The sequence below is a fragment of the Myodes glareolus genome, chromosome 18 (assembly GCF_982192425.1).
Source record: "Myodes glareolus chromosome 18, mMyoGla1.1, whole genome shotgun sequence".
Lineage (NCBI taxonomy): Eukaryota > Metazoa > Chordata > Mammalia > Rodentia > Cricetidae > Myodes > Myodes glareolus.
Genome location: NC_142043.1, coordinates 23,055,887 through 23,082,699, shown reverse-complemented (window position 1 = coordinate 23,082,699; position 26,813 = coordinate 23,055,887). Strand labels below are relative to the sequence as shown.

Below are 26,813 nucleotides of genomic sequence, written 5' to 3'. Positions count from 1 at the left end.
GTAGCAAAATATACACAAAACTTGCCATTTTTAACCATTTTTAGATCAGTGGCATCACGCCCACTCTCATTATACATAACCATCGCCACCATCCGTCCTCCCCATTCATTTTTTTTTTTTTTATCACAAGCTGTTCAGAACTTTTTCTGCAACCCTGCTTTCGTCACACACAGCTTTAGCGCGCTGTTCAGTGTTCTGCTGGGACAGTGGGAAAGAGAGGATGAAGTTAATCAATGAGGGACTATTTCACGTGAGCTTATGTTAATGGAGTTTAAGATCTGAAAGCTTTTATTTAAATGCCATCAATCAAAAAGCTAATGGATCAGCATCCCCCGCATCGGCACAACCATATAGGAGCCCCGAAGGGGCAGCACGGACCCTCAGCAGCCTCCTTGCCTATTGCCCTAACAGAAGCGCAGGGGCCGGCTCAGCCTGGGCTGCAAGGAGAGAGGAAGGGAAGGAGAAAGCTTGACTCCAAGAGCAATCTCCACAGTCTTAAATTGACCTTTCTGGCCTCTTCGGGCTCCTCTAACTCTCGACCAGCGTTCCACACTGTCCCTCAAACTCGCACTTCAACCGGGCATGCGCTTTTTATTGACGCAAGCCTCCCGTTCTCGCGGGAACTCGGGAGCGCGAGCCGGGAAAGGAGACCAAATCTTGAAATCTCGGTTGGCGCCGGCGCGGCCACAGCAGCTGCTGCTCCAAGGGGGCTGGACGTGGAGTCCAAAGGGGGCGGGGCCTCGCTCCTGAGAGGGCGGGACGTAGCGCGAGGGGGAGGGGAGAGCGCCAGGGGCGGGGCCGCGGGCCGGGACCTGTTGAACGCAGGTATCGTTCGCTGGCCGCGCTCCCTCGGGACCGAGGCGACTGCGCATGCTCGCCGGCGGCGCTGGGCCGGGAGCCGAGCGCCCGTGACGAACCGAGTCCAGGCTTGCTGTGGTTGCGGTGGCTGCGATGGCGATGTGAGTGGGCCCCGGGCGGGATGGTGCTGACCTGGGGAAGGACGCCTTCCAGCCGGACGCAGAACTCCTCCACCGCACAGGCGCGAGCCGAGGCCGCGCGGCTTGAGAGGTGAGCCCCTCACTGCCCCGCGCGACTTCCGACCCTGCGACCCGGTTCGGGTCCCTCTGCCCCGGGGCCGGACAGGAAGCGGCCTCGTCGTCTGGTCCGACTCCCCTGCCCTGGCCTCAGCCGGTGGTGGCCGGCGGTCGGAGCCGGGTCCTGGGCCCGCTGAAGGTCGGCGGGGACGCGAGGGGCGCGGCACGCAGCCGGGTGCTCCCAGCCGGCCCTGCCCGCACCTCGCGCCCGCTGTCCAGCCCGCGGTCGTTCCGCTCCGTCTTCGCCGCCTGGTCCTGCGGCGACCCTTGTCCGCTTCCCCCCCGCCCCCCGCTCCTGCGTGCCCTTTGGCCCTGGTGGTCCCTTGTTGTCGGTCCTGCTTTGCGCGATTTGCTCCCCTTGGACTGTGCATCCTCAGTCGATACCTCTCGGCCATCGCTGACCAGTTTTCTGAGTGTTGGCACTGTTTTCCTTCTTTGGTACTTCATCCTAGCGCTTTTATTAGTTATTAGCTTGTGGGAGGGTGGGGTTGTGGGGGGGGCTTTTTGCTTGTTGTTGTGCCTAAGCATCTTTTTGCGCTAGTGTTCTCTCTGTGTTCCACCTTGCCTTTAGAGGCCCTCACTCTCTTACCTCTTTGGCTACGCTGCTTCATTGCTTTCTGTCCAGTGGCCCCCAAAACCTCCATGTTGAACCGATTTCTATTCTCTCGTCTTGGGTGGTTTTTGGTTTCTCATCATAAAACTTTTTCTTGTTTGTATGGATGGAGCCTTTTTATTCAGTCCATTTGTCTTACTTTTTATTACATCCCTAAAGAGTTGTTAACACGCCCTTGTCTCTTCTGCTTTCGACGTAAGCTAGGGGATATGCTCAGTACCCCTAGTGCTACTTCCTGAGAAGTCGATTTCATTTCTCTTCTCCTGAAAATATCGTCTGAAGAATGACAGTACATGTTATTGAATCCTTAAGAAAAGTATACCAGTTCATTTTATGAGAAACAGTCCGGTCGTTTATAAAGGGTTAAGATTTGGCAACGGTTAATGCTCCAGTAACTCTAGTTGTCTAGTTGTAGAACAAATTTGAAATGAAATTTAACCAAAACTTATTATATCAAATTTATTGACTTGGTGTTTTCACTCACTATCACGCTTGGTTGCATCATTTTGAGTCTGTTCTCTAATAAATGTCTGCGGTCTCTGCTAACTGGAATAGGGTAACTGCTCACTGAGGAGGAACAAAGGAGAATAGAAGTATTAATCTTTTGAATTGGGCAAAGAATTTAATAAAAAAAAATTAGGAGTCTTTCTTCCCTTCATTTCGAGCCAGATCTAATTAAAGTAAAACTTCTGTTTCTGTTGATAATGGTGTAGTATCGTATTCTGGAGGCATCTGCCGAGGCAATTTTCAGTAAAGTTTGCCTTTATTCTAGGGTTGAAGACCAACCGGATTATGTATTTCAATCTGGAATCTCAAAGCAGTCCACAAACAATAAATTCTTCCTTATGCTTTCTATGCCAGGTAGGAATTAAATTTTTCTGTCTCTGTTTTAAGAAGGGAAATACCAAGGCAAGAAATAGTTTTGCTCCTTGTTCAAGGTATCTTACTCATAGAAAGCAGAAGGATCTGGTGTTGTTAAATCCCATTTCTCTTAGAAAAGCTAGCATTCTGCATGTATGATGACGAATTCGTCCTACATTTAACATTTTAAATGCTTTTTCCAATGCAAATAAAATCATTGCTGTTTCTCAAAGAAGCTTGTTTTCCTCGAAAAGCAGATCTTTTTATCTGTAGGGAATTATCCATTAGAAAGTCACCATCTACGCATTCTCATTGTAGTGAATTACTTTTATTTTCTTTGAAATTAAATAAGGGGTCTCTGTTATACAGCAGGTACAGGACCTAATGTCAAGAGATTTGAACCCATAGTATAAGTCAATAATAGTTTGTAGAAACCACTTAACTTCTAACCTCAGTGTCTCCTCCACCTGTAGAGTGTAGTAATAATACTGGCAACCCAGTAATCTATCTGTAGTCAGCCCTCGTCATTTAAACATGCGTGGGGCCACCACAAACAGAAATTACCGTGAAAATACATAATTTATGTTTGTTTAATTTTTTATTAGTAACAATTAAGTTGACTACTTAAAATCTCTTAAGATCAAGCTAAACAATTTAATTTTTTTCCAGTTATCTTTGTAATATCTAGTAGAATACTGGTGAACTATGGACCGGCTTAGATTAGTTAATGTTCAGACACAATTAGCAGACATTGGATCACTCAGTATATAAAGCAGATAAATGCTTTATTTGCTAGGAGTTGGTACTCAAAGGATCTACAAGAATTCTATCTTTAGTAACTCTCTAGTTTTTTGCTATTGTCTTTTATGTTCACTTTAATTTCTGTAAACTATAGTCCCTGGAGACTTCTGGGTTGCAAGAGATTGTTTAGGAAATATAAAAGGCAAGGATTTCCTTTGCTTTGAATTGAGATATTGAGGAAAACACTACTTAGTGAACTGTGCATGTGTTTATTTCAGTGAGCGAGTGGAGATAAAGCATGGATATTTAAAGTGAGTGGGGTTAGCTTGTCCTGAGTGTCAGGAAGAAGGCTGAGGAATGAATAGGAACCAGATGCAGAGTCCTGATAGCAAGAGCATTCTTACTGGATCCAGAGGCTTTCAGAAAAGTAACATGCACATGTCATAGACACGCATGTTTTCAGGAATTTAGCGAGGCACCGCCACAGTGATTGCGTATTTTAAAGACTGGAAGTTTTTAACATGTACCTACATGTTTAGTTATATATACTAAATATAAAAATTGGCCTCTTTAATAGATAAAGGTGCCAGGTATACTGTGCTATTAAAGGATATCTCCTACTTAGAATACTTTTTACATAGTTCTTGTTATTATGAAGCCAACTTTGTGAATTATCTCTCAACCAAGAAACCATTCTGAGAAAATTATAGTGTATATTTCCTTATAAGGAGTTTTGTTAGACCAGTCGTAATACAGAAATTATTTCTAAAGTATCTTGTGAATATAGAAATCTGGGTCTGACCAAACGTAGTGGGTTCTCAATAGGCATCTAGAACATTTCTGTTGCTGCATTTAGCAACAATTAATTTAGTCTGACCTAGAATTGGTATTCCTTTATTGAATCCCTTGAGATTGCCCCATAGAATGCAAGTGCAGCATTCATAATTGTTTTTAGAACAGTGGTGACTGTCACATGGTGTTCAAGTTGCCAGTAAGTTAGACTTGGAAATGCTGCTCCCCCCTCAGGCGTTAAGTAAAAGTGTAGGACCACGGAAGCCTGTATACCCCCAGCTATCACTTCCATGGAAGCCTGTACCAACCATCACTTCTGTCTTTTGCAATTGAGAGCTCCAGATTTTCAGACTGCTTTATCCTTACTCAGTTTTAAGACTTAAAAGTAGGCCCCTGTTCAGGTAAACAAGGCTAGAATGCAGGTTTTCTCCAGCTCTTTTATGTAAAATTCATAACGACTTTCCCACCACATAGTAATGTAATGCTTGTAGACGAGTTTTGAAATAGTTCTCATATAGGTGAGCCAGGGAAATGTTAGGACTGAAATCAGTAAATTGAGAATCTAATTGAAATCTTTAGGAGAGTTTTCTCCCAACCTTTGCAAATAGATTCATTGAATTTTAGTTTGAGCTAATCATTCTTCATTTAAAGTCCCCGGTCCTATAAATGAAGATACTTTCAAGCGATACACTTGAAAAATATAATTATAACTAGTTTTACTAGATCTGTATTATTTTGAATAGATATTTCTCTGAATACTATATTTAAAAATTATGGTAAGTCACAAGATAAGCTTTTATTGATCATCATGTACCAAATACCATGTTTAGTGCTTCGTGTTTATTATCTTTTAAACATTTATTTTCCAGCTAGAGATTATACAATTTTTCCATTTGAGAAAACAGATTTTAATCTGAATTGGAATTCAGGTCTGGTATCAAAGTTGCTAGTAGAATAACAACTCTGAGGAAGCATAGAATGTCAAGAAAACTTTGTTTCCTACAATATTTTTTTTTAGAAAGTTTTGATTCTTTTTACTCTGAGTCTTGTTTTCTCTTGAGGTAACCAAAGAAATATTTCAAACACTGTTGAACATACCCTTGAACTAGACATCACATGATCATGGTGCTTCACTAGGCTTTTGTTTCTTTGACTCGTCTGAAGTCTTAAAGGTTTATATTAGCGTGGCATTTTCAAAGGCATTTTAGCCTATGGTGCTGGGAGAATTGTGTTTACACTAATGCATCCTTTAAAAGTTTATATGAACTGCTTTTAATAAATTGAATATTCCTTTTGTCTAAATAATAATGGCGGTAGGATTTGTCCATCGCCACATGAAAAGTTCTTTGTTTACTCGTTTCGTGTACAGAAGGAAGCATAGACAAACTCTCGGAATAACTAATGCTTCCTATTGTACTTCTTAAAATTTGCTGCCTTTTTTATGCCATTGACATAGTTTTATAATATCACCAGTGTTCTTTTTGTTATTTATCTTAAAGAGTGCCTAATTAATGTCAGTTGTAATATTAGTAATAATACATTTCCTTTCTAGTAGTCAGCTGTTTAGAGACAAACTTTAAAGAAATCAGAATAGATGATCTCTTCAAAGTGTACTTTAGTTTGTGTGGCTGTGGGTGTCAGAACTTTGGAATTTCATTGGAAATACTGTTGATTTCATGGGAAACTGAATATAGTTAATTCAGTAAGATAATTTTTTCCCCATTAGTGTTGTGTTCTAATTTTTCCTCTAGTGGACATTTTCATCTATGGCTTCATGACCATTAACTCTTTTTTACAGCAGCGCTGGAGTGGACTTTAGAGTATTGGAAGTACAGATTCAGGCAGTGGGTGTAACATACTTTAATTCTTTGTCTTTTTTGTTATTTCCTTTCTAAGTGACTTTGAAATAGTTTCTTTTCTATGTGACTTTGAAGCAAACATTCTGAACCTTAATTTATAGACTTCTAGGAGAACTAAATCAAATAGCACAATTAAAGCTCCCAGTGCAGGAGTTGCTGTGCCAAGTTGTAAGTGCCTGTATTCGCTTTTATTTTATTTTGCTGTGTGGTCTATATTTGGTATCATCCGTAGAGAATAAAGCTGCTCAGAAACATGTCTGTCAAGCTACTCTTGAATCAAGCAGACTTGATTCAAAAACTTCAAATCCAGATATCATCGGCTGATTATTTTCAGTATATATGCTGTGGTTTATGACTTGGTCAAGATTAACTCAAAGTAGCTATGTAAATTTAGAGTTCTAAATTTAGACTGAAACTCAGGAAAGCTAAGCATTCCTTTCGTCAGGAGGTTCAGCTTCCTGCTAGTTGGTGGGCTACAATCAGGATTGTTATAAGAGCTTTATGTTACTCCCAAGAAAACAGCTTTCTCAAGACTTCTAGGTTCCTCCTATTTAAGGCTTCCTAATTATTTCTTAAGAGACACCCAAGGAAATTGACACGGACTTTATATTCATTGCTATTAGATGCATTGAGGTAACCTGATTTTAACCTCACTAGAACATTTCTCTATCATATTTCTAATTAACATTCTTAAATTTAACTTTGCATCTTAGATATTCTTCCTGTTGTTGGTTGCAGGTCCCAAATATCAGTCTTAGTTCCCACTTAGCTATTAGAATGTGAGGGAATCTGCCGTTCCTTCATTTGAGATCAGTTTCCATGTCTGTCATAATGTGAGCTGTGTGTCTCCTTAAGTGCAAGCTAAACTATGTTAGATAGTATTTATCTGGGAAAAATGAACTTGTTCACAGCACTGAAAGAAAAAGTATTTCATGTCTTATGAGAAAATGATATATTAAATGCTAACAAGGAGCCTTTCAGGGAACATTTTTTTTTTCTGGAGTTGGTATCATTTGGGTATTGTTTGGACTATCATTATTACAGGTTCTGATTGCATTTATCTTATAGACCCTAAATTACAGGCAGAATTCAGAAAGTAGCTGTTGCCTCCACCATTGCTGGAAGGGTGGCCCTTACATTCCTTGGACTGACAAGTATGGCATTTCTAATTTGTTCAGCTCCTTTTCCATATGCCTTAGTAAACAGAATATCCCATGGGTGTCTGTGATCCCATAGCTGAAGAGTTAAGGCTGCTTCTTGATTTCTGTGAGAGCAATTAATTTCTGTGGTGTCCAGTCCATCTTAAGGAACTTCTGAGCTTTGCCTTGCAATTTCAAGTGCTTCCCCATCCATAGTGTTCTAAAACACTAATGACTTCTAAGTTGAGGAAGTGTTTTAGGATTAGTGTGGGTGATGTAGGAGCATTTCTTACAGTTTCTTAAAGTCTATCCTTTGGCAGTTATTTGGTACTAATAGCTGTCTCATCTTCTCTGCTGGGAAGTTGGTATCTTGGTATCTCTTAAAAGCTGTACATGGCAGTACTATGTATTTAGAACTACTTCTGGGGCAATTAGTGTATACATATTAGCCAGTTAACAAGACAGCTTAGTAGGAATAGACTGGTTTACAGTAGAAGTTTGTGAGTGCATGAGATTTACAATTTTTTAGTGATCACACATTTTAAATACTGATGAAATTAGTTTTGAGGGGCTGGTGAGCTGTCGCAGTAGATCAGGGTACTTGTTCCCAGTCTGATGATATGGACCCCACACAATAGAAGGAAAGAATCTATTCCTGCAAGATGTATTTTGACTTCCTCATGCATGTGGGCATTATGTGCCCCTGCATGTTAAATGCATTAAAATGCTGAAAAATGGGGAAACGGGTGTAACTAATTTTAATAATAATTTTGGGTATTCTATCTAAAATACTGCCTTGAGATATGTCAGTATCTGAAGTATCTGAAGGATATTGTATCTAAAATACATATATATGCATTTACATACATTACATATTGTATATAAAATATGCATTTTAGATACAATATCCTTCATATACTGTATACAGAATATTATATCTGAAAATATAATATTCTTCAGCTACCAACTGAAGGATATTATATCTAAAATACTACCTTGAAATATGTCAGTCAGTAAATGAAGTCTGAAGACATGGCTTGGTGGTTAACAATATTTGCTACTCTTGGTCATAGAACCTTTAACTAAGATACATGTCAATATAAAAAATGAAATATTTACATGATTTTTGTGCTAAATCTTCAAAATTCATTATATATATATATCAGCATATTTTAATCCACCCTGCCTTTTCTGTTTTGTTTTTAGAGATAGCACTCACTGTGCTATCTGACTGGCCTGGAACTAGCCATGTACACCGTGCTGACCCCAAACTGACAGAGATCTCCTGCCTCTGCCTCCTGAGTGCTAGGATTAAAAGTGTGTAATGCCATGTCTGGCCCTAATATTTTTAATTCTCTACATATAATGCTTAAATTAGTACCAGTACACTAAAGCTGTGTTTAGTAGGTATCTTACTTCAGGTTTCTATTGCTGTGAAGAGAGACCATGACTATGGCAAGTATTATAAAGGAAAATATATAATTGGGCCTGACTTGCAGTTTCAGAGGTTTAGTCCATTATCATTGCAAAGCATGGCAGTAAGCAGATAGACATGGGGCTGGAGAAGGAGCTAAGAGTTCTACATCTTAATCTGAAGGCAACAGGAAGTGAACTGTGACCCACACTGGGTGTAGCTTGAGCATGTGAGACCTCATAGCCTGCCCCCACAATACATATCTCCTCCAGCAACGCCACACCTCCTAATAGTGGCACTCTCTATAGGCCAAGCATTCAAATATGAGTCCATGGGGGCCATTTGTATTCAAACCACCACAGCAGGGAAATCTAACTTGGCTTCATGTTAGATTAAAATTAAGAAATCAGTTCTTCAGTCATACTAGACACCTCTTTGTTGTGTTCTCCATGTTGGATAGAGCTTTTCAGAAAGAACAAAAATGACTTTCAGATTATCACTGATTTTTTTTTTCTTGGAGAGAAAACTAACTTTTCCTGAGGTATTACAAGGTAATTTTTCCTCCCTGCTTATCAGATTTACTAGGTAGGAGTGGCGGCATCTTTTCTTTTCTCCGTAAGAACTTTTCGGCATAAATTTCTCACTGCGTACTAGAGTCATCTCCTTGTCTGGATTAGGGTTTGTGGATTGTTTAACTGAATTATCTGTTGGTGACTTAGGAAATCGTGCAGAATGGATTGTTTGATTGACCTCCAGATTATTGAGTTCTACATTCTGTTTTGCCAGGGCTAGAAGAGTAAACCGTTTAGCCTCAGATAAGTCAGCTGATTTTAATAGCTTCAGAGGCCAGGGTTAAATTGATGGGCTCGGCGCCAGCCCTAGACTGTTCAAGAGGCTGTGATGCTTATGGCTTGTGAAAACTGCGGAAAGGTCCTTGCATTGGAGAATGCCCTAAGCATAACTGTAGCAAAAGAAAGAAGTCTTTTCTAGCACTTCCTTTAGTTCTTGAGAAAGGACAGGCTAGGACTTTTTTTGTGTGAGTGTCATAAAAATCTGTATAAATTAGAGATCAATTTGTTGATTCATAGAAATAATTTGCACTTTTTGAATTTGGCTTGTAGTGCACAGTTTTTGTCCTTATTTAAAAAGTTGACAACTTTTAAAAGTAAGATTTTACCTTGAGGGGAAAAAAAGGTTTCCCGCTTCCTCTTGAAAATTTTATATCACCAATAATTGCCACCAAGGATGGACTGAGGATCACAGAAAATGTTTGGTTCCTCTTGCAGAGAGCCAGCAAGAATTGAAGGAGCCATGCAGCATTTGCTTAGCGTTTCATAGGTGGAAAGAGACTAGTTTGTGACAAGAGAATCACAAACATGTTTAATGACCCTGAGAACCCTAAATTTTTCTTTTTCCTTTTGCCCCTTTACCTTTTATTTTTTTCCTCTTCGCAATTCATTAAAATACAACCACCTGTGCTTTAGAGGGTAACAGTGACAGTCACAGTGATTTATAAGCCTCATCGGCATATTTGTACATTTATATGTTTCTTTTCAAAGTTGCTTAGTGAAAAGGGAAGGATTTAAGGAAAGGCGATAGCAGCAACATAACAAAAAGCACAGCAGGATATAGGAACTGGAGTAGAGGAACTTCTGAATATACACCAATAAAGGTGCTTGTTTATTGGTGCCTGTTTTCAATATATCCATATCATAAGTCCTTTCTCCAAATTGGTTTATTTTAGATAGGAGAAAAATGATTTCTGTTCATGGAATCTTTAATAATAGTATCTTAAATATTTCCTAAATTAAATTTGAGAACCTTCTATGTGTTTGGCCATAGGTATGGCTCAATAAACAGTAACCAGAATTTCCCATTTTTATAGAAGTTTATATTTTAGATATAAAAGAGTAATAAGACTGGATTTGGTACCATTTACTTACAATTAAGTTATTTAGAAAAAGTAGACAGATTGGAAATTCAGGACCAGCCTGGGCTATTTAGCGACATCCTGTTTTTAAAAGATAGTAGGTAAAGTGTTGTAGGTTATTTGTATACTGTGTGAAGATTTATTGTTGTGATTAGTTTAATAAAGAGCTGAATGGCCAATAACTAGGCACGAGAGATAGATGGGATTTCCAGGGAGAGAGGAAAAGGAGGAGGAATCTAGGTGTGCGAATTACTCCAGAGAGACTCCAGTGAGACATGGAGGGAATCGGACATACAGAATGAAAGAAAGGTTAAAAAAAAAAACTTTGAAGTATAAACAATGATCAATATCAATGCATTGAGTTATAAGAGCTAGTGGAACAAGTCTAAGCTAAAGGCCAAACTTTCATAATTAATAATAAGTCTCTGTTAGTTTGTGAGCAGATGGCCAATGAAAAAGCTTGCTATAGTAAAGTTTTTAATATTTTAAAGAGACATAAGAGCTTAGGAAACCAATAGGGTGTGGCAGGATGATGTGGCCAGGGCCTAATTGAGAAGCTGATATTTGAGTCTAGCCCAAGAAGAAGGTAAAGGAGTGACTTATGTATGTACCTGGAGGGACGAGAGCTCGAGAGGAAAAATACAAAAACTTTTGGGCCATCTAGCATGCTTAAGGAATAGAAAGGAGTTAGGTATGACTGGAGAGGGCAGCCTGCTAGGAGTTGAGGTCAGAGAAGTTAGGAAAGGACTGCATAGACCAGGTATGAATACGTGCATTTGCTGTCAGAGGACTCAAGACTGTAAAACTGAGCCGTCTGAACAGCTCAGACGCTGGGGTCCGTAGTCCTTTCCGTCTTTGCCAGTCCTAATCTGTGTGATCAAAAAAAGTATTCCAGCCTAGACACAAGGAAGAAAGTGAAGTTCAGAGCAAAGAGTTTCCTTTTAAACAAGTAAGGCAGATGTGACATGCGTCACTTCAGTTTATATTCCATGAGTAGGGTCAGGTTGACCACATTGCATGGGCAGAATAATTTGGCATCAAAAGAGATTGTTCTCAGTCTCGGACTGGCTAACCATTTGGCTTTGAAAAGAGGAAAGAAGTGGTATGCAGTGCACCAGTCTGCTGCTCTAGCCATCATATGTTCCATGTGTAACCTGTCAGAAACACGTGTCATCCCTTCCTAAATCAAAACAAAACTAAAAAACTAAATGGACCCTCTGTGTGTTTCCTTAATCCTAGGTCACTGAGAGATCTGCAAGTCCGGTTACCTAGAAATAAAACACCAGGCTGCTCCACCCATCCCTCCTACACTTGCCAGTATTTTATGATAAAATCAGAAACAGAATAGTAAAAAGTCTCCCATTTGGGAAAACAAACAGTAGGAAAGACTTTGTAACTGAGAGCAATGATGGACTGGAATGATGAAGATACTCTGTCCTGCAGTGGAAGAACACTTGCATTCACGGCATTAGGAGCCCTCTGATTGCTGCTGTCTGGATTCTTCCTTGTGTAACTGCCATACAGCCACATTAAAGCTCATGCTCAGTTTTCATAGCCTTCCTTTCATAGCTTCCTGCTATTGCAAAGTCACAGACTTTTGTACATTATTTCTTTGACAAATACTGTTTGTAAAAAAAAAAAAATAAAATAAAAGTGTTGCAAGGAGAGGGCTCACTTGTCCATCCCAGCTACCCAGCTAGCTTAGCTCCAAAATAACCACACAGAAACTGTATTAATTGAAACACTGCTTGGCCCATTAGCTCTAGTTTCTTATTGGCTAATTCTTACATCTTAATTTAACCCATTTCTATTAATCTGTGTATTGCCACATGGCAGTGACTTACCAGGTAAAATTTTCAGCGTCTGTCTCTGGTGGATCCATGGTGTCTCTCTCTGACTCTGCCTCCTTTCTCCCAGCATGCCATTTAGTTTTCCCCACCTACCTAAGTTCTGCCCTATCCACAGGCCCAAAGCAGTTTTTTTAATTAACCAGTGAAAACAACACAAAGACAGAAGGACCTCCTATATCATAAGGTTATATCATAAAGGACTTTCATAATTTTTTCCCCTTCTATTTTCTGTGATAGCAACTCACTAAACTTCTTTTTGTGGATGTGGTTCATATGCTTGCCCTTTCTCTCTTTGTATACCTACTACATTTTAATAGCCTTATTTTTATCTTTATCTTCATCTTTGTCTCTCATTTTAGTGGCCATTGTCTTTAAACTGTTATAATAACAGGCGCTTGTCAGCAACACCTTTAACCCAATCTTAACTTGTTATGTCAACAATTTTTAGAATTCCTTTGAGAAAGGTACATACCCTGTTTTAGGATATTGGAATATTTGTTTGCAAGGCCCGAGTTTCTGCCCCTTCATTTCCTTCCATCTTGACTCACAAATCAGGCAAAGTAAACAGCAAAGAACCACCCACACACAACCAGTGTGGTTCAGCTACTTTTCTGGGGCTCTGGACATAGATGGACACCTGGTCTTGGAAGTTATTGTAGATATTTTTGCAAGTTGTTTTTGCACTATGTAAGGGAACTTATCAGTATTTTAGTAGTATGTTTCCTTGTTGCCTGTAATTACTGAACTAAAACCAGCTATCTTAGGATTTTGTTGCGACTGTACCCTACCTCTGGTAATTATTGATTCATATATTTTAGGGTTCTATTATAGCTGTACCCTTCTCATATTAAATTCTGTATATAAGAAATGCCCAGTTATTGTAGCAGAGATCCCAAATGAAAGGAGCTTAGAAGAGATCTAAGTTTATCTCTGGCCCATGTAATGGGCTACTACTGGTTTATGTGAGGTGGATGCTGTGTACCTTAAAGTGGATGAAGATCTGAGGGAGGCAACATCTGGGGCGTGAAATCTCAAAACCTTATTGTTACCTTTCTACTATACTGTATGTGCTTATACCTTTTCTTATGATTACTGAGTCCATCAGGATCCAGAACTGACCTGCACTTACTTCTGTGTAATGGGGGGGGCTCTTATCTAAAGATACATTGATTTGATCTATATTAATCTTTATTATTGTTGGCGAGATTACTAAAGTAGCAGCCTTAGTACTTGGCACATTCTACACCCTCATGACAAAAGAAAAAGTGAAGAATGAACATGATCATTTTAATTTTTTTGGAACACAATTATGTTAAAGGCAGACTTTTTCATCTAAATATTTGAAATGTAAGGAAAACTACAGCATAGTCAGGCAACCTTTTGTCATTATTTTAAATACTATATTTTATGCATATGTGTCAGTATGAGATACATGCATGTATATGCGTGAAATTTCAAAAATCACTACTTTATTTTTATAAATGAGAAATTCTACATCTTAAAAATTATTGATAAGCTTCCAGTGTTTTAGGTATTCATTGAGAAGTGTTTCTGAACCACTGAACTAAGAAAGTACCCCATATTGCACTGTGCAGTCTATATATGTGAATCCTTAATAGAAACGCATAATAGTGATGAAGTCATAATGTATTCCCAAGCCTTGAGGAGGATGTAGGTCCTGTGTGTAAATTGTGAATGTTAAGTAATACATAAAGATATATAGGTATCTTTAAAACAGATTTTGTATCTCTAATTTTATTTGAGATTTTATTGCTTCTTCCTCCTAGGGGAAACAATATATTTTTAACAACAAGAATCAGTAACTGGAAGTACAAGATTGGTTATTTAATAATGTAAAATGAAGATTTGATCAGCAGAGGTAAGCATATGTCATTTCTTTTGTTTGTAATTCATTATAAGTTAGAATATTTGCAGAATTTCAAGGAAGTACGTTTTCAAGAGCTGTGAAACTTGGAGATTTTACTATGCTTGCATGCTAATGAGTTGCTTGCCATGGTGCCTTAGGGTTGAGAGAAGACACTAGACTCACCAGTCAGAGAGAAAAATGGTTTGTACTCAGAGCGTTCGAGCTAGTGTGCCAGGTGACAGCTACACAGGAATAAATTATAGAAGAGGATCCCTGAGCTAGACGGTCTGGAAACGTTGATAGTGGACAGTGGGCCTACCTGTTTTCTGCTTTGGAAGACTTTACTGTGTAGAATAGTCTGCAGATCGGCTGTTTTCTAAAGTGAGACCCTGTCTGTGATGTTTAGAACTGTATGCAAATGTCGCAGAATAGAGAACCTAGAGGAAAGACTGTAGGGTCTCTGCTGGGACCTGTGGAGAGTTGTCCCCGAGCACTTTTTTTCTCTAAATTGCTTTTGAAGGCCTGTGCTCTTGGTAAGGGTGTCTGTCATTTTCCGATAGTGGAGATGGAAGCCACTGGAGCACCAGCACAAGGTGGCTGTGTAGACTGTGACACGCTCACGGTATTATAGTCACATTAAAGTAATGTTATTTATGCACTTACTGGTTTAAATGTTCATCAGAAAATTATGTGAAATGCGCAGATTAGAAAATATGCATGCCGCTGACACCAGTTTTATAAAAGTTGTAGTCATGTACTCGTGAGTGTATATCTCAGTGGATATGTGAATGTTTTCATTTTCACTAGCTTGTGTACCTTTTGTTTTAACTTCTGTGAAAATGAATGCTTTTAGCCTTTTATAATGACGGGGAAATTTCTTTTCTAAATTCAAAAGTACTTTGTTCTTTAAGCAATATTTTCTTAACAAAAAAATCCATTCATAGATTATCACATGGATGTCATCAGGGAAACCAATGTTGGAAAAGCTTCATAATCAACCAGTCTTAAGTGATAAAAATAGTACTGCTCTTTGGCGTCTTTGGACTCTGGTATTATTTAGTTGGATTAAGCTTAGTTAGGCTTATAAATTGACATTTTTGTTGTGCTTCTCATGACCCCTCCCCCTTTTTAACTAAGGTGCTGTTGCCAAATCTGTCCTCTGGGTATAAATTAAACATGACTGAAGTTCAAGCAATGGTAGAATTCTCCGTGGAGCTAAACAAGTTCTACAACGTGGATTTATTCCAAAGAGGGTATGCATTTTATAATAAGAATTTAATTACAGATTTTATTTAAGTATAAGCTGTATTCAGGTTATTAGAGTCTAAGTAATTTCATTTAAGTAGATATTTGGGGATTATGTTCATGGATTTAGTGATAATGCTGAATATATTTAATATGTATTTGTGAATTTATATTGATCATTAAGGGGTGCTTTATTGAAGATGTCCTGTCTCATTTTTACTGTTTAAAAGCATATATGGAGGAATAGAAACAGCTAAGTAGATATGCAAAGCATGCATAATGAAGCTTCAGAAGGTATAAGAAAGTATAGAAATCAAGCAGGACATTTTTCTGGATTTGTCTATTAGTCATTACAGTGATATTAGCAGCAATAGGAAAACACAGCCCAACACTGTGTGAAGCCTGAGGCATTTCCTTCCCCACTTAGCGATCTCTATTCAGAGAAAGCTGTATCTTTGATGCTCTAAGGAAAAGTAATTCACAGTGAGCCAGGGTAAAGCAGTTAGCTTACCAAGACAAAGGATAATGTGCTCTCAAGAGTCAGCATTTAAGAGAAACAAAGAAAGAGAATTGTTTAGGAAAAGCACAGTTCCTACCCAAGACACCGATGTGAACTTCTCAAGAATTAAGTCTCATTTCAGTGCCAGTACGATCTTGTCTATATGATTCTCTGCCTCCGTGGTATGTGCAAAGTGTGTAATTGACAATAAGTTTTAAAGATTCAGCACATCTTAAAACTTAAATTAAAAATTAAAGAAGACTATATGAGCTGGTTTACTTCTTTCTCGCTACTAAACCTAAACAATGCACCTCAAAAATCACCTTAAATTTTCATTTACAAAAGAAAATTCTTTAAGATAACAAAAAGTAAACCTGACAGGAGAGCTGGGAACTGAACTTGGGTCCTCAGCAAGAGAGCTATCCAGCCCATTTGTGTTCAGCAGATCCTTGTTTGAATGGTCTTTAGAAAAACAGTCATTATCTGTAGTCAATTTTGGCTTTATGCTGAAGTTTCTTAACTTTCCAGCAGGAAAAGCAAACTAGAGCATAAGGTTGAGGACTTCTTCCTCCCTTGTGTCCCTTTTTCATCTCTGTCTTACCTCAGAGAGATAAAACTAAAATTCAGATAAGACTTAAATAGGCAAAGGATAAAGTGAAAGATTCTTTTAATAGGAAAGCAACTTAAGCCAAGTCTTGGAAATATGAACATCGTCGTCATCATCATCATTATTATATCTTGCTACATAGCTCTGGCTGCATTAAACTCATGACAATTCTTTTTGCTATGTCTTCCAAGTTCTGGGATTATTATGGGTATGTACCACCAAGAAATATGTCATTTCTTTAAGGGTATTTAGGAAATTCGATATTTTTTAGAGTTCTAGAAGAGAAGGTCATAAGGAAAGGCAAAGCTTTATTTTTGATAGCCTTTAGTGTCTGGAGATGAGTTGAGACCATGGATTTAGGGTGAGTCATTTCCAAGTGAGAATAGAATTATTATTACTACAAGTACTTTGTTAATGTAGCATCTTAGTTATTTTTTCTATTGCTGTGATAAAACACCATTGCTAAGGCTACTTATAAACGAAACCATTTAATATGGGCTTTATAGTTTCAGAAAATTATAGTCTGTGGTGATGGAATAGAGGCATGGCAGCAGAAACAGCTGAGCATTTAATATCTTGATCCTCAGGTTGGAGGTAAAGAGAGTGAGAATACACATTCTGGGAATTGGCCCCAGTGTTTTGAAACCTCAAAGCCCTCTCTAGTGATGTACCTCTTCCACCAAGGCCTCATCTCCTAACCCTTTCTAAACAGTTCCACCAACTGGGGACTAAGATTTCAAGCATACAGACCCATGGAGCCCATCCTCATTCAAACCACCACACATAACAAAATTTATGATTGCAGTGTACTATCTATGGTGGTTCATGTGTATAAGTTCTAGCGCTTGGGAAAGACGCACAAAGAAAAATGAGTGTTAGGCTAGCCTGGATTATATGAATGTTTCAGGCTAGCCTGCACTACACGGGAAACACTTTTCAAAGACAAAAAGGAATTCGCACAGCGAGTCATCTGCAGTAGCTCTCAGTGTAACTCTGAAGGCTGTGCAGCATGCTGTGCTGTACAGTGCTCGCGTCCACAGCCTGCTGACTCACTTCTTCATATTCCAGAAGAAACAAGGTAGCAAAACCTGGCAAAAGTAACTGGATCTATTTCTAGTCTAGCCAAACAAGAAGAGAGAAGAAAAAAAACAACTACTTCTACTGTTCCTATGGTACATGAGACAGAGTTCAGAATATACGTAGATATTGTAAGACAATTTGACTAACAGATCCTTTTCCTAGGGAGAAGGCCACTGGGCTGCAGATTTCTGGTTCCTTCATTCTCTGTTAGGAGTCCATTTTTTATTGAGGCCCTAGGGGACAGTGGTTAAATGTTCTTAAAGGTCCCTCATTTTTTGAAGAAAAGCTCTTAGGTTTTTTGGAATGTAGGTTTAAGATTACCACCTTTTCAGGGACATGGAGTTCTTTGTCCTTATGTCCCTTCTTTTGGCAGATGTAGGGCGGGAAGTCTTTTGTATCTTTTCTTTGGAGATGTGCTTCAAGCTCAGCCTGCTTGCTAAGTTCAACCTGCTTCCTAATGACAACTTGGGCAAGGGAAAAGGGAGGGGTGGAGCAGGGTGGTGTAGTAGTGGGAAGTGATTCATGACTAAGTATCTTTCTGTAGAATTTAGATCATATCCTCTGCCACCATGTCTTGGGCTAGGTGGTTCTCATGGTGGCAGGTGATCAATAACTACATAAGTACAGGAAGAGATGTCGTAGCTTTAGTTTGTTTTTGAGAGGATTTAGCTTGTCTTTACCATCTTATTAAAAAGATGAAAATCACCTGCTCTGCTTTTCTCTGCTCCACTCTGTTCTCATTCACCAGTAGGTTAGCCTGATTTAGTTCTCACAGCAGAAGTCAAAAAAAATATACAGAAGTTACAAGCCCCTTGAATTTGCATATCGTTTCTTCCATTGCAGTCTGTTGGTTTAGAAAGTTACAGAACTTAGCTGCTGGCTTTTTGGTCTCATATTTTATAGGCATTCTGTATGCTTGATATGGCCATGGGCTAACTAGTCCATACTTTAAAAGTCCATACCTGTAATTGTTTTTGAAACATGTTTGTAAATCTACATATAATCACTACCACCACTTGGGGATCAGAGTTCTGTGAGCTCATGCCTTTAAACTTCCTAAAAAGCATTTTGTCAATCAAAGGATGCCTACTTTACAACCTACCTTCATCCTTTGGTTAAGTGTGAAGGAAGAAAACTGTTTATCAGCATCCTTGATATAATCTTTGATTCATCTTATATTGCATATCTTTTAGGAGACCAGAAGCAAAGACATTTTTTTTATTTTCCAACTTCCAAGTCCTAGTCCCTCTGTAGTTCTGAAAGCCTGATGTAGACTGACTCTTTCTTCAGCTTTTTCTCTCCTTTTCCATCCTGCAGTGCTTAGCTAGTAGCAACTGTTCAGGATTGCTTTTTCATGTCCAAAAGTTTCTGAAGGGATTTCATTTTAAGTTATTATAGATAGCATATTTTATCATTTCACACTGTGAGTTACCATTTTCTCATCTTCTGTAGTTTCTCCTTTATTGTTCTGGCTCTTATAATTTAGATTGTCCATGAAGTTATTATGCTTTAAATTTTTGTTAAGTAACAATCCTAGTTATTGGTTTCTTTATTTTTTTATTTATTACTGTGGTACTGCAGCTATAAACAGCTAAGAACAAGCACAGACCTTACAGTAGCACTGCATCAGTCATGTGTGTCTACTCCTAAAGCTGTGGCCCAATAGTTTTGCTAAGCTGGTTTGGCTTGGCTAATCATTGCCGGGTTCAGTCATCGATCCAGTCAGCTGACAAGTTGAGTGAGTACTAGCTGATGCAGAATGACCTCAGCTTGGCAAACACAGCTTTCTTTTAGTTTTTCATCCTACGTCTTGTCATGGAGTGGGCAAGAATCCAAAGAGAGAAAGAAACCATTCAGAGAGACCTCCTAGCAGAGTTTGCCAGAGGCACACTGTAGCATGTACATACCTGTATAATACATACAAATAGATGAGTAAAAGAAATTAAAAATTTTAATGCTATATATACGTGTGTGTGTGTGTGTGTGTGTGTGTGTACGCGCGTGCCTGCGTATGGGCACTCATGTGGCACAGCACATGTGTGGAGATCAAAGGACAACCTGCAGGAGTCAGTTCTTTCTTTCCTCCTGTGGTTTCCAGATACCAATCTCAAACCACCAGACTTGGTAGCAAGCAGCCTGCACCCACTGAGCCATCATTACCACCTACTACCTTGTTTTAAACACTTTTGGCCTCATACAGTTATGTTTATAAGAGTTCCAAGAAAAGTATATCATAGAAATGCATTCTTATTCTATTAAAATTTACATTTATAGGTTGCCTTTGATTATTTCTTAGATTTTTTTTAAAGGCTATAATCATTGACTTAATTAAAATGCTAAAATTCCAGTAGAGTTTTTAAGAACAATTCTCAAGTGGTGCTGCCCTTTTTGGATACATTACAGAACATGCAGTGTCTGGCTGTTTCTTTTTGTAACAAGATTTACACTGTTTCAGTGCTATCAACTTGACCGGACTCTTACAAAAGTTTTCTATAATCTAATAGATAGTGTCCTTTGAAGGTCTTTGCCCAGAGTGATTATTTCACTAGGCGTTTCCAAACAGTGCATTCTAATTCTTACTCCTTTTGTCATTACAACCTGGGATTCTAGAAAGAGAAACGTTGCTTCATTAACTTTTTGGTTACTCTGAAGTGCAGCCTGTATAGAAAAGGCATAAGGTTTTGTTTCTCTTATTTACTTATATTTTGGGTTTTGTTTTGTGCCTTCATCTCTTTCAGTTATAGTTTTCATTTAATGGCAAAATGAACTCATAGATTTCTTAGCATGTTTAATGATATTGTCTCATTTTTCTCTTTTACAGTATCTAATCACTGTTCTGAACCAGTGATCATAGGTTACACTTGGAATTGACTTTTCTAACAGTCTTTTCTTTTCTTCTTTTTCTTTTTTGGTGTTTTTCTCTCACATTAATCTCTGCTTTACTAGTGATAGTTATAGTTATTACCAAAAAAATCTTAGTATGAAACAAAGTGATATCCAAATTTGCTAATTAAGCTATCATTTTATATAATACTAGGCAAAATACTATGCCAGTGTATGATAGTGCTAATTATGGGAATATATAAACAGGGTGGAAAACTAGTCCTGGGCCAGATCCAGACCTATCTGTTGGTTCACTGCATCCATAGTTGCTTTTCCTAAGCACAGGGAAGAGTAGTCACAACAGGGTGCATGACCCACCATTAAGGAGATAGATGTGTATTACTGTACTCTTGCGTTCATTGATCTTTGATGCAGAATGTTTAGGTAGTGTCCTATCTTTTATAACTATCCAGTAGGTATTCCCTAATGTATTCTAACTGGGACATTTTTTCATATTTAGAAAAAAAATATAGTCATATAGGATATAATGTTATGTTTTGATACAGAAAATTTTGAAGCTATTTAAGTTAGTGAGCTTGGCTATTGCCTCACCTGCTTATCTTTTAGTATGTGGTAAAAATAGTTAAAGTTCTTTTGAAATTTTGAAGTATGCAATACATTATTATTGAATGTGATCACCATACTGTACAATCTCACAAAGATTTAATTTTCCTTTGGAACAGAAACATTGTATCCTTTGATCAACACACTCCACCCTCCCGACCTCCTACCCCACCACTCACCTTTCCTACCTCTGTCTTCTACTAGCATCCGACATGCCACTTTCATAGGTTCAGCTTTTTTTGATTTCACAGATAACTAAGTTGACATAGAAGTTGTTGTGCCAGGATTATTTAACAAAGCAAAATACCTTTCAGAGTCATTCATGTTACTGCAAATGACAATTTCCTTTTAAAGCTTATTTTATGGTGTGCACTCCATTTTCTTATATTGGCCATGCATGAACAGCTTGCCTACTTAATTATTGTGAGTAATGCTACAGTATGTGAGTGCACAAAGGAATGTCAATTGCTGATCATATGATCATACTATTTGTAGCTTTTTTGGGTAACTATTGTATTGTTCTCCTTGATGACTGTGATCATTTGTATGCCCACCAACCATTTACAGAGAGGTTCCTTTTGTTCCATAGCCTTACCAATCCTCGTTTCTTTTGATATTTGTGATTCTGTGATGAATACTTACAATTTTATTTAGACTTTATGAGTTTTTTCCCAACTAGCATATATTGAATGCTTACCTTTGTGTAAATTGTTAAATGTAGGATTATAGTTGGACACTTAATAAATAGTACTGCTTCAGAAGTTTAAAATGAAATATCACCTAGTGTTTCTTTAGTCTTAATAAGCTTTTGTATTACATCCTTATGTTTAAAAATTACAATATATCACTTAATATTTAACCATGTTCTTCACATGAGAGGTTGAAAAGCTCCTAGAAAACTTAGCTGTGTGATTTGAAGTTTGCTTCTGTTTCATTAGAAAACAAGCAACCTATCAAGTTTCATCCCTAGTGAAAATTGATACTCTCCGTCTCCCCACAAGCATTAGTTACCAATAACTGTTTAGCTGTAGGGGGGACTTCATGTGTGCCTCCCGTTTATGCCGGGATTCTAGTTAGCTGATCTTGTACAGGTCATCATCATTGTAACTCACAGGGCTCAAGCTGGCCAGACTAGGAATTTCTTTTCTCCCCCAGTGGTATGAATTGCACCTTCTAGTTTATAATAAGAGGAGTTTTGTTCTTGTTTTTCTGAGAAAACGGCCTTTCAAAGTGCAGGGCTGATTTCAGAGTTATAAACTTTCTGCCCCAGCTTCCTAGTTCTTGCATACCAGAATTTCAGACATGTGTCAAGACCATTTTGAAAATCTATTTAAAATTAATCTAATGTCTTTCTCAAAGCCACAATTAAGAATATTTTATTTTCTTTGTTTTTTTTTACATTTATTATTTTGTGGGTGTGTGTCCACATGCACAAGTGCACACTTACTTGCATGTGAAAGTCAGAAGACAGCCTTGGGAGTCAGTTCTCTTCTGTCATGAAGGTTGTAAGCACTGAACTTAAGTCATCAATCAGATCAGGAGTAGGAGCAAGTTTCTTTAGCCGCTGGCCCTCTTGCCACCCCATCTTTATTATCTTAGATGCATTTCTAACCCTGTAGGTTACTGTCACATTCACTGCTGTAAAGTAAAAGTTACCATGTATATATTTGCTTCTGTTTCTGTTGTTCATCCCTAGTTTCTTTCCTTTTTTTCCCCTTTTTTAAAATTGTTTTTGTTGAGCTATGTTGTAGGAGCCCTCTTGTTCGTTCCTGGCTACTCAGTCCTGAAATAATCCCTCAGAAACTATATTATTTGCAATACTATTTGGCCAATAGCTTATGCATATTTCTAGCTCACTCTTATCTCTTAAATTAGTCCATTTCTATTATTTTATATTTTTGCCGTGAGTCTCTTGACCTACTGACAAGGTTCTGACTGGCAGCTTGTGTCATTCTTCTCTGGTGGCTCTATGGCAGCTTTCTAACTCTACCTTCTTTTTCCCAGGATTCAGTTTAGTTGTCCTACCTAGTTCTATTTCTGCTAAGCCACTGGCTAAAACAAATTCTTTATTCATTAACCAATAAAGGCAACACATATTCAGAAGGACTTCCCACAACATCTCCCCTTTTCTGTCTAAATAAAAAGGAAGGTTTTAACTTTAACATAGTAAAATTGCATATAACAAAACAGGTATCAAGCAAGAATTACAGTTACAACATTTATATCTTTTATCATAACTAAGGAAAACTATAACTATCTCTTCTTCAACTCCATTAAAGACTCCAGAATGATGTAATATTACCTAAGTAAACAGGAAGTACATTTTAAACAACTTCTAAAACTCTAGAATTCACAGAGACATCTCGCTGCCTGGACAGTCACCCAAAATTCTTCTCTGTTGTTGGAACATGCGTCTTCAGCTTACAGGCCCATAGATATTATCCAGCAGACTTTTCCATGAAGCAGGAAGTTTTCAAAGACAGTTCTGCCTATGTTGGCAGTTTGTCAGTCACTTTCTTCTGTGTCCTGCAGAATGTCTTACAGACTCTTTCATGAAGCAGAAATCCAGAAGGATCGTCTCACCTTTAGGCAAGTTCAGCAGTCCTTTCTCTGTGGGTCCTGCATGTTCAGTTTATACAGCATAGCATCAAGCAATTCTGGCAAGAGCAGTTTCTTACCCAAATGGCTAAACAGCGCCATAAGGAGTCTGTTCAATGCCCATCTTTCTCTTGAAGTAGATGTGTCTCGTTGTCATGAAAAGTCCTAATTTCTTAAAACATTTTAAATGTCATATTCTGTAGTCTTTGAAAGATCTGAAGAATACCTATCCATCTGAAATACATCTGTACATCTAGAAAACTTAACTAACATGACTACAAGTTTCTATTATAGATAACTATCTATTATCCTAAATTTATTAATTATGCATTACATATTTAAATAAACTGGAGAAACACAATACCTTAATCAAGAGCAGAAATATATACATATACACAGTATAAAAAATTGACCTTAAATTTGGATCAATAAACCAAGATCCATACCAATGCAAATCTCTATAGCATATCCCCCTTTAAATGTAGACAAACATTTATAAACAATCACTTAGGGAATTTGGGTGTAGTTCTTTCCAAACTGCTTTCTGATTTTTGATGGGTGAAGTATTTTTGGGGGGCTTTCACAGAGACCTTTCAGGTGGTCTTGGTCCATTAAACCACATTAGTCTGGAAGGATTGCACAGGTTCTCATCCTCTGTGGATACAAAAGAAGAACCTCTTTTCCAAAGTAACATATTCTTAGAGCCAAATTCTGAAATCAAGATACCTTTAAAATATATTTTCTGGCTTAGCTTAGCAGCCCATACAATGAAATGTCTCTCTGTACTTAGCTACTTCACAGTTAAAAAAAAATTCAAAGAAAACACAATAATATTGCAATGTACTTCTTATTAACTTATGTAATATTATATTCTTCTGGAGTCTTTGATGGAGTTGAAGAATAGATAGTTATAGTTTTCCTTAGTTATGATAAAAGATAAAGTAGATATAAATGTTGTAACTGTAATTCTTGCTTGATACCTGTTTTGTTATATGTAATTTTACTATGTTAAAGTTAAAACCTTCCTTTTTATTTAGACAGAAAAGGAGAGATGTTGTGGGAAGTCCTTCTGAATATGTGTTGCTTTTATTGGTTAATGAATAAAGAATCTGCCTTGACCTGTGATCGGGTGGAGTAGAGCTAGGCAGGGAAAACTAAACTGAAGGCAGAGTCAGGAGAAGCCATGTAGCCCCACCAGAGGCAGATGTCGGCTGGAACCTTGCCCACCTTGCCACAGCCATGTGGCAATGCACAGATTAATAGAAATGGGTTAAATTAAGATGTAAGAGCTAGCCAATAAGAAGGTAAAGCAGTGATTTAATTAATACAGTTTCTGTGTGATATTTCAGGAGTCTGGGATGCTGGGAAAAGAACGAGCAACATCCTACAACAGAACTATATATATTTCTCCACTCCCCTCCTTTCCTTCTACCCTCTCCCATGGTCCCCATGCTCCCAATTTTCTCAGAAGATTTTGTCTTTTTCTATGTCCCTTGTGGTTTAGAGCCATATATGTATTTGTTATGGTCCTCGTTGTTGTCTAGGTTCTCTAGGATGGTATATTGTAGGCTGTTTTTACTTTGCTTGATGTCTAAAAGCCACTTATGAGTTAGTACATATGATATTTGTCTTTCTGGATCTGGGTTACCTCACTTAATATGATGTTTTCTAGATCCATCCATTTGCCCGCAAATTTCAAGATGTCATTATTTTTTTTTCTGCTGTGTAATGCTCCATTGTGTAAATGTACCACATTTTCCTTGTCCATTCTTCGGTAGAGGGGCATTTATGTTGTTTTCAAGGTCTGACTATGACAAACAATGCTGCTATGAACATAGTTGAGCACATGTCCTTGTGGTACAATTGAGCATCCTTTGGATATGTACCCAAAAGTGATATTGCTGGAACTTGAGGAAGGTTGCTTCCTGGTTCTCTGAGAAATCCCCATACTTATATGCAAAGGGCCTATACCAGTTTGTACTCCCACCAGCAATGGAGGAGTGTTCCCTTTACCCCACATCCTCTCCAGCTTAAGTTGTCAACAGTGTTTTTGATCTTGGCCATTCTTAGAGGTGTAAGATGGAATCTCAGAGTTGTTTTGATTTGCATTTCTCCGATGACTAAGGATGTTGAACATTTCCTTAGTGTCTTTCAGCCATTTTAGATTCTTCTGTTGAGAGTTCTCTATTTAGGTCTGTACTCCATTTTTTTTAATTATTGGATTATTTGTTCTTTTGATGACCAATTTCTTGAGTTCTTTGTGTATTTTGGAGATCAGCCCTCTGCCCGATGTGGAGTTGGTGAAGATCTTTCCCATTCTGTAGGCTGCCATTTTGTCTTGTTGACCATGTCCTTTGCGTTACAGAAGCTTCTCAGTTTTAGGAGGTCCCATTTATTAGTTTCTCTCAGAATCTGTACTACTGGGGTTATATTTTGGAAGTGTTCTCCTGTACCAATGTGTTCAAGTGTACTTCCCACTTTCTCTTCTGTGAGGTTCAGTGTGGTTGACTTTATGTTGAGGTCTTTGATCCATTTGGCATGGCGATAGATATGGATCTATTTTCATTCTTCTACATGTTAATATCAAGTTGTGCCAGCACCATTTGTTGAATATGCTTTCTCTTTTCCATTTTATATTTTTTGCTTTTTTTGTCGAAAATCAGGTGTTCATAGGTGTGTGGATTGATATCTGGGTCTTCGATTTGGTTATTGTTCATCTTTATCTATGCTAAGTTTCCCTTTTGGTTTTAATCTATGCTAATATTTTGTAATTAAATAGCAAAATGTTATAGGGAAACTTGTTGAACTGTAGAAACTGGTAGATTTGGGCCATATTTTTTTTAATACATACAAACTGTAGAGATAGGAACATTTGTTTTATAATGATATTCTTATTTATTTTGCTTTTAGTTTTTACCAAATTCGTGCATCAATGAAAATCCCACTGAGAATTCCCCACAGAGTAGAAGCCAGCTTGTTACATGCAACAGGTAAGTAAAAAATATTTCAAATTTAAAAATAAGAATTTGAAGTAACATATTAGTCAATGATAGTGTTTTATAAATACTTTTACTTTTTTCATCTGTTGGCATGAATTACCAGATAGGATTATTCTGATTTCCCTCTTAAGAAATTAGTAAAACAAGCTTAATTTGGTTTCTTATAGATGAACACATA

General features: G+C 38.0%; 1 protein-coding gene across 6 annotated transcripts in view; it reads left to right on the top strand.

The window, feature by feature from the left end:
* The first annotated feature begins 930 nt into the window (after window positions 1-930).
* Fam135a (family with sequence similarity 135 member A) overlaps window positions 931-26,813 on the top strand; it is a 76,781-nt gene continuing 50,898 nt past the window's right edge. For 5 of the 6 annotated variants that reach the window (XM_087898045.1, XM_087898043.1, XM_087898046.1 and 2 more), the window contains exons 1-5: window positions 931-1,068; window positions 2,480-2,568; window positions 14,081-14,172; window positions 15,298-15,413; window positions 26,547-26,626. In XM_087898045.1, the coding sequence (XP_087754171.1) occupies window positions 15,337-15,413; window positions 26,547-26,626 (157 nt within the window). In that variant the 5' untranslated portion in view covers window positions 931-1,068; window positions 2,480-2,568; window positions 14,081-14,172; window positions 15,298-15,336. The remainder of the gene's footprint in view (window positions 1,069-2,479; window positions 2,569-14,080; window positions 14,173-15,297; window positions 15,414-26,546; window positions 26,627-26,813) is intronic. The other variant, XM_087898042.1, reaches the window with a different exon arrangement.